Source organism: Phalacrocorax aristotelis, chromosome 16 (genome assembly GCF_949628215.1).
Source record: "Phalacrocorax aristotelis chromosome 16, bGulAri2.1, whole genome shotgun sequence".
Classification (NCBI taxonomy): domain Eukaryota; kingdom Metazoa; phylum Chordata; class Aves; order Suliformes; family Phalacrocoracidae; genus Phalacrocorax; species Phalacrocorax aristotelis.
In genome coordinates, this window is record NC_134291.1 from 3,221,462 (window position 1) to 3,229,685 (window position 8,224).

At 64.3% G+C, this 8,224-nt stretch overlaps 1 protein-coding gene across 1 annotated transcript in view; it reads right to left on the reverse strand.

Moving 5' to 3' along the window:
- ARHGAP44 (Rho GTPase activating protein 44) overlaps window positions 1-4,060 on the reverse strand; it is a 37,986-nt gene extending 33,926 nt beyond the window's left edge. The window contains 1 exon segment of the mRNA XM_075111132.1: window positions 3,757-4,060. Coding sequence (XP_074967233.1) covers window positions 3,757-3,809 — 53 coding nt within the window. The 5' untranslated portion in view covers window positions 3,810-4,060.
- Between the last annotated feature and the right edge of the window lie 4,164 nt (window positions 4,061-8,224).

Below are 8,224 nucleotides of genomic sequence, written 5' to 3' on the forward strand. Positions count from 1 at the left end.
CTGATCTTAACGCTGACCCCGACCCTGGCCCTCCCCCACCTGCTCCCGGGCAGGTGAGGCCTGGCCCTCCCCCCACACCAGTGCCAGCTGTGGCCACCTCGCAGGGGAAGGGGCTGCTCCTGCCCGCCCCCCGCCGGGGTACTTCTGGCACCTGCTGGCAGACCCACGGATGGGATGGGGTTTTTCCCTTCCTTTTTTCCCTTCCTATTCTTTTCCCTCCTTTTTTTAAGGAAACTGCACCACCAAAAGCAGGAAAAGCCACCAGGGGCTGGGACCCCCCCACCGTGCCTCCCTCTGCACATCCTGCGGGGTGGCTGGGGGGTGTCACCGCTGTCCCCCCCCGGTCCTGTGGGACGCAGCCCCAGCCCAGCACCCTGTGTTGCGGGGGGTGCAGCCACCCCCACAGCCTCAGGATCTTCTGGGCCCGGTGCCGCTGCGAGCAGTGACACCAGCTGGGTGCCACCACTGTCACCCCCTCATGCAAACTGTCCCCAACAGCCGCATCCACCCCCGAGGGACAACCTCCACGTGAGGCGCAGACCCCAGCCCCAGGGCAGCACCCGGCCCGGGGGTCCCCAGCCCTGGACGTGGGGGCGCTGGCATCGCAGGGTGACGGTGGTCCACTGGGGTTTGGCAACAAGCAGGAGGGGACACCCCTCACACCCTGGAGGGTTACGGTGCACGTACCGCGGCGAGCCTCTCCTGGGGCAGAAAGAACATCAGGCTTCTATTATTATTCCTTATTTCCACTTATTATTCCACATCTCCATCCGCTATTGCCCATTCCCATCTGCTATTCCCCATTCCCAGCTGCTGCTCCAGGCTCTGCAGTGGGGAAGAGGGATAAAACATCAGCCCGCGCTCGCAATGGGGACCAACGCAGCCAGGCTGAGGAAGAGGATGGTCCCCGAGCTCCCGCTGAGCCCCGCAGAGGCTCCAGCCATCCCGTCCCAGTGCTGAGCAAAGAGGGGGCCGTGTACCACCCCCCCGTTAAACCCAGCCCGAAGTGCTGGGCAGCACAGGCAGCTCTGCAGGCAGCCAACAGAGCCTCCCAGCTGCCCGTCACGAGCCGGCGTCGCAGCGAGCCCCTAAGAGGATTAGGGGTTTAGCGGCTCCAAGCGCCGCGACCGCCGTCCCTGGGTGCTGCAGGGAGCCCGGCACGGCCCCGCGCTCCCGCGGGATGTGGGAAGGAGGATGCTCGCCTTGTCGGCGGCACCATTTTGAAGCCAGGCGTGCGGGCGGTGCCCGGCTCACATCTCCCACGCGGTGCTGGGGAGACCTGGGGACAGCCCTCCCCTGCAGCCCCCCAGCCGCGGGTGGGAGACGTGTCAAATCTCCTTGGCACACCCAGAGAGCAAACCCGGCGTTGATGCATGGAGAAAATCACACATTCTGTCCCCCAAACGGCCTCCTCCTGCAGCTCCCCCAAGGGTGACAAGCACCGGTCTCCCAGCACTCCCGCAGCACTTTCCCACACTGCGTTCCCTGTACCGCGTTCCCTGCACCGCACTCCCGCAAGCTGTGTGTTCCCACCCTCTGCTCGCTCCTGCACATCATTCCCGCACGGCGCTCCTGCAGCAGATTCCTGCAGCACGCTCCCACACCGCGTTCCCGCACCGTGCTCCCGCACACCATTGCCGCACCGCGCTCCCACACCATGCTCCTGCACACCGTTCCCACACCGCGTTCCTGTGCCATGTTCCCACACAACATTCCCACACCGCGCTCCCGTGCACCATTCCCACACCGCGTTCCTGTGCCATGTTCCCGCACACCATTCCCGCACCGTGCTCCCACACACCACTCCCACACTGTGCTCCCGTGCCGAGCTCCCGCACCGCATTCCTGCGCCCTGTTCCCGCACCACGCTCCCACACCACGCTCCCACGCCGCACCCCTGCACCCTGTTCCCGCACCGCGCTCCCACACCACACTCCCACGCCGCACCCCTGCGCCCTGTTCCCGCACCACGCTCCCACACCGCGCTCCCGCACACCATTCCCGCACTGCATTCCTGCGCCCTGTTCCCGCGCCGAGCTCCCGCGCCAAGCTCCCACACACCGCTCCCGCGCCGCGCTCCCGCACGCTACCGCAGCCCCGAGGCGGTGCCCTGCAGCCGTCCCAGCCCTGCGCCGTGGCCGGGGCCGTGCGGCACCACCGAGCCCCTGGGCCCAGCACCCCGAGCCGCGAGGCGGGACGCAGGGGACGTCAGCGGCACCCGAGCCCTCGGCCCCAGGAGAGGATGCTGAGCGCGACGCCCCGGCCGTGCCGGTGCCCCAGTGATGCACTGGGAAGGGAAAAATAAATAACACCCCCCCCAAGCTGCAAAATCTCCAGGAATTACACAACAGCCACCACCAAACGCCGGGCCTGGCCGCACATCGGTGCGCACGGCCCCTCCACCCCACCCTGATGCGCCCCCCTGCTCCCTGCCTGCTCCCCACCCCACAGCCAGCCGGGGACACCCATGGGTGCTGGGCGGGGGGAGCAGGACAGTGGGGCAACCCACGGCATCAGGGCACCTGGACAGCCGGTGTCTGTGCAGCCCAGCCCTGGGCCACAGGGAAAGGGCAGGAGGGAGGCAGGGCACAGGCAGTGGGGCAGGGGGTGTGGGGGCAGAGGGAGAGGGTGCAGGCAGAGGGGTGGTCTGGGTGTGGGCAGCGAGTAGGCAGGATGCAGGCAGCAGGGCAGCTGAGAGCTGGGAGCACAGGCAGCGGGGCGGGCAGGTTGCAGGCAGGGGAGCAGGCAAAGGGCCAGGAGCAGTGGGGCGGGCAGGGGATGGGCAGGGGGTAGGGGCAGTGGGGCAGGCGGGGCACAGTAAGGCACAGGGTGAGGGGCAGGGGAGCAACCAGCGTTCAGGGGCTGTGGGGTGGCAGGCAGGAGGCAGGGAGCAGGCAGGGGAGCAGGCAGGGTGTGGGATTTGGGGCAGTGTGGCAGGCAGGGCTCAGGCAAGGGAGCAGGGGCGGTGGGGCAGGTAAAGAGTGGGCACTGTGGAGGGACAGTGGGGCAGGCAGGAGGCAGGAGTGGGGCAGGACCAGGGCAGCGGGGCAGGCAGGAGTGGGGCAGGCAAAGGGCAGCGGGGCAGGCAGGAGGCAGGAGTGGGGCAGGCAAAGGGCAGCGGGGCAGGCAGGGGGCAGGAGTGGGGCAGGCAAAGGGCAGCGGGGCAGGCAGGAGGCAGGAGTGGGGCAGGCAAAGGGCAGCGGGGCAGGCAGGGGGCAGGAGTGGGGCAGGCAAGGGGCAGCGGGGCAGGCAGGGGGCAGGAGTGGGGCAGGCAAAGGGCAGCGGGGCAGGCAGGGGGCAGGAGTGGGGCAGGCAAAGGGCAGCGGGGCAGGCAGGGGGCAGGAGTGGGGCAGGCAAGGGGCAGCGGGGCAGGCAGGAGGCAGGAGTGGGGCAGGCAAAGGGCAGCGGGGCAGGCAGGGGGCAGGAGTGGGGCAGGACCAGGGCAGCGGGGCAGGCAGGGGGCAGGAGTGGGGCAGGACCAGGGCAGCGGGGCAGGCAGGAGTGGGGCAGGACCAGGGCAGCGGGGCGGGCAGGAGGCAGGAGTGGGGCAGGACCAGGGCAGCGGGGCAGGCAGGGGGCAGGCAGGGGGCAGGACCAGGGCAGCGGGGCAGGCAGGGGGCAGGAGTGGGGCAGGACCAGGGCAGCAGGGCGGGCAGGAGGCAGGAGTGGGGCAGGACCAGGGCAGCGGGGCAGGCAGGGGGCAGGCAGGATGCCGGCTGGGGCGGTGGGGCGGGCAGGGCCCGTCCCCATCCCTACCTGCCCACGGTCTGGTTGGCGAGCTGGCGCATGCGGTTAAATTGCTTCTTCATGGTGGCGGCGGCGGGGGCGCCCCTTAGGCGGGCAGCGCGGGCAGCGCGGGCAGCGCGGGCAGCGCGGGCAGCGCGGGCGGGCAGCGCGGGGCCGCCGGCCGCCCCTCCCGCATCCTCGCCCGGCGGGCAGCCAGGCCGGGCCGAGCCGAGCCGAGCCGAGCCGAGCCAAGCCGGGCCTGGCTAAGCCGGGCCTGGCCGAGCCGGGCCCGCCGCCCCTGCGCGGCTCCGCGCCTCCGCCTGCGCTCCGCGCCCCCCGCTCCGCTCCGCGCCGCGCCGCCCCGCAACGCCCCGCAACGCCCCCGGCCGCGGCGGCGCTGGGAAATGTAGTCCGAGGCCGCCCGCCCCGGCGGGCTCTGCAGAGCGGGGGTGGGGTTGGAGCGGGCCTGGCCCCAGGCATCCCCCCGGAATCTCCCTGGCATCACCCCGGCATCCCTTGGCATGACCCAGTATCACCTGGCATCCCTTGGCATCCCTCAGCATCCCTTGACATGGCCTCAGCATCCCTCCAGCATCCCTTGGCATCCCTCAGCATCCCTTGACATGGCCTCAGCATCCCTCCAGCATCCCTTGGCATCCCTCAGCATCCCTTGACATGGCCTCAGCATCCCTCCAGCATCCCTTGGCATCCCTCAGCATCCCTTGACGTGGCCTCAGCATCCCTGCAGCATCCCTTGGCATCCCTCAGCATCTCTTGACGTGGCCTCAGCATCCCTCCAGCATCCCCTGGCATCCCTTGGCGTGCCCCCAACATCACCTTGGCATCCCATGGCATGGCCCCAGCATCCCCCTGACATCCCCCCAGCATCCCCTGGCATGGCCATGGCATCCCTCCATCATCCCCTGGCATTCCTTGGCATCCCCCCAGCATCCCCTTGACATTCCCCCAGCATCCCCCCACCCGCCCAGCATCCCCCATCTCTGCTCGCCAGACCCCGGGGATTTGGGGTGCTCGGGGCTGCGGCAGGTTTAACCAGCATCTCGCTGCTGCGTCCCTGGGCAGGGCGGGAGGAGCGGGAGCAGGAGCCGGCCTGGAGCCCCCAGGCAAAGCAACAGGATCCGGTCCCAGCTGGGGGATGTCTCCGCCAGGCTGCTCTGCGCCACCCAAGCTCTGCGGACCCCAGGGGGGAATCTGGGGTGACGCTCACCCATACCATCACCCTGGCTGCCTGCCCAGGGCCCGCACGGCGCTGAGCCCTGAGAGGGCTGCTCTGCCCATGCTGGCATCGCTCCTGGCTTGAAGGCCACTTGATTTAAATTCTCTGTAGCTTCTTGGTGTGGAATTAAAAAAATCTAAGGCACTGATCCCTGTGACAACATGAAACCTGCTTAGGGAAAGCCCTGCTGACACTCTCTGAAGGCACCTGCAGACTCCCCATCCCACTCTCTCTGTCCTGCACGGACGTGCTCGGAGGGAAGCACTGCAATGGGCTGTGAGCTCTGCTTTGAAATTCAGTTATCCCAAACCTCTTCCAAATGTCTGTGTTTCACTGTGCTAAAATGGGGTCAGGAAACCTGCGCTCACTGTTGGACCCTGCAAAGCATCTACTTCATCGCAGCCCTGCAGCCCTCAGCCTCAGCCTTCCCATCTGCAAAATGGGCCTAGAAAGGTGCTCCCAGGATTTTTAGAGCCTCTTTTAGGACCGATGGGATTTTCCCATAGTCAGCAGTTCCTGTGAGCTTCTAGGTACACTGTCAATCATCCCCTAAAATAAGATGATGGGACGCTGCAGCTGCTAATCCGGTCGGCCCAAACAAACCCCTGAAACAGCAATTCCCCCACCGGCTCCGGGGCGATGCTCAGTGCAGGCAGGGCGTGCTGCCCGCTAGGCATGCCGGGCACGTGGGCGTCTGGTGAACACAATTCCTAAGAAAAAAACTCATCAAGCCCCAGCCATGCTCCTTCCAGCTCTCTGAAAACCCAGGGAAAAAAAAATCAATGCTCACCTAATGGAAAAGTCCAAGAAATTTAGCATTAATGGAGAGCAAAAGCTGCCCTGGGTGGACCATGCTGGGGGCAGCGCTTGCTCGCTCCCCAAGTCGTGCTGTGCTGGCGGCCACGCAGCAGCCCCTCTCCTCCCCCTCTGCTTGGTGCCACCTGAGGACATTCCCAGGCTTGTTTGGTTTTTACGTTATTTGTAAAATAATGGTCCTTCCTCCCTGTTAGGCTTTTCTTGCCAAACCTGCGCCTGCAGGCAGCCCCGCACCCCGCCTCCCTGATCCCGGCATTCGGGCAGCTGCCTGCGCGGCCTCTTGCCAGCTCCTCACACCGGGCTTTTACCAGGGTCTAACACACAGGGCGTACAAAATCAGGCCATTCCTGGGTAAACGGGTGCCAGAGCAGGGGCACAGGCTGCCCAGAGAGGCTGTGGGGTCCCTTCCCTGGGGACATTCACACCCTGCCTGGACGCGGCCCTGTGCCCCTGCTCTGGGGGTGCCTGCTCCAGCAGGGGTGGGATGGGGTGAGCTCCCGAGGGCCCTGCCAACCCCTGCCATTCTGTGAGTCTGTGATTCTGTAAACAGCTCCCCTGGAGCTGCTTGGGGAAGAGCGAGGATGCTCTCAGTTAATATCAAGCACCGAGGAGCGATGATGATGGGTGTCTTAAGCGGCTGAACCCCCCCCGAGACTGCCAGGAGGTGGCAAAGCAAGAGTAATATCGATGGGAACAGCATCGCTCACAGTAGTCCTGGGCTTGAGCTCAAATCCAGCCTGATTTTGTGCCCCTGCTTTCCCTGGCCCTACGACACAGCTCCTTCCCCTGCACTGCGCCCACTGCGGGGCTGTGTTACCGAAAAACGCGGTAACATCGGAAACAACTCTTTAACACCAATTTAGTATTAAAGAGCAGGCATTCTTTATTCACGGCGCCGGATGCACGGGGGATCACTCCTCCTAACGTGCGTACCTTATACACCTTTCCCATGCAATTTATAGATCAAAAATTTACCTATTCATACATATCCATTATTGTCCTTTCTACTGATTGGTACAAACTTTCTCGTTCCATATGTCAATCACTGCACAGGCTCGGTTGTCCTCTTCCGTTGTTCTCTTCTGAGTAGGGGGTGTTACTTGGGTCGGTGGGGGTCCGTGAGTCGGTGGTCGCAATCTCCCCCTGCCGGAATTACCTTTTACCCTTTTGGCTCTCAGTCCCGGCAGTCCTGGCCAGTTTTCTCAGTCCACTACACGAAACCACATTTTGTCACCCTTTTCTGACAGAAGCACATTGTCTAATGTTTTGTTCACATTAATGATTACCTAGGGACTAAATGCAGATCAAAGAATACACTGATTGGTGTACTCCATGTCCCCAGACTTAATGTCCAGCTGGATAGGGCTGTACAAGGAGTAGAGCAACATCCATGGCTGGTTAATTCTATCGCTCTGGTTACAGCTGCACTGGCTGCCCTGGGAGGTGAAGCCCCGGCCCAGTGTCTCCCAGACCAGGGGAGTCTGCAGCACCCCAGGGTGAGGTTTGGGTCTGTCAACCCCTGTGCATGGGCAGGTCATGCAGGTATCCCCCGCCCCACTGCAGGAGTGCAAGGACTGATGGGGGAACACTCCCATTTTGGGGCTCATGGGTGGTTGGTGGCGGGGTCTGGGCTGCTGGTGGCAGGTCTTTGTGCTGGGGAGTCCTGGGACCAGCAGCGAGGAGGATGCTCCGGAGCTCCCGCATGCATCTGCCACTAAATTTAGTTGTCACGTGGGGGCTGAGATCAGGTACCGCAGGCTCGCTGCAGTGGAGGGGAAGGTGGCCGAGGTCCGTGGCCGGGCTGGGACACACCAGGAGCAACCCCAGCAGCAGCTCCATCTCTGCTTGGCCACTCCTGATCACCTCCGTCCAGCGGGATGGGGGTGAGGGACCAGGGCTCCCCAAAGCCTCTGATGGTGCCCCAGCATGGGGCCTTCCCCTGGGACTGAGCCCACGGGAGCAGGGCGGGAGGCTGCGCCCAGGGGTGCCTTTCCTCCCTGTGCTGCTGCCATGCTTTTGGTGCACCACAGGGCACAACCTGGCTTAGGATCCTGGAATGTTTTTCAGCCAGGGAGCCCCTGGCATCTCCCCTGGCGTCAGCTGGTGCAGGATTAATGCTTCCTCTCTCTATTTTCCACTCTTAATTGCACTGCTACCGCAGGATGGCAAAAGGGGACGTTTTATGGGGTGTCTGGGGATGGATACAGGGCATTTTGCCTCCTTTGAAGAGGTAGGGAGAGCTGCACAGTTCAGAGTTCCCACCATGTGTCATTTTGAGACATTGCTGGACAGATGGCTTATAACCTTTCTCTGGAGCAGGAAGGGTAAAACTCACGGACACAACCCTGGGAAAAAGCCAGTAGGACACAGTTACAGTGCCCGCCTTCTCCTGGCCCAAAGGCAGCTTCACAACACCATGTCAGGGTGGATTCTTCTTGTCTTCAC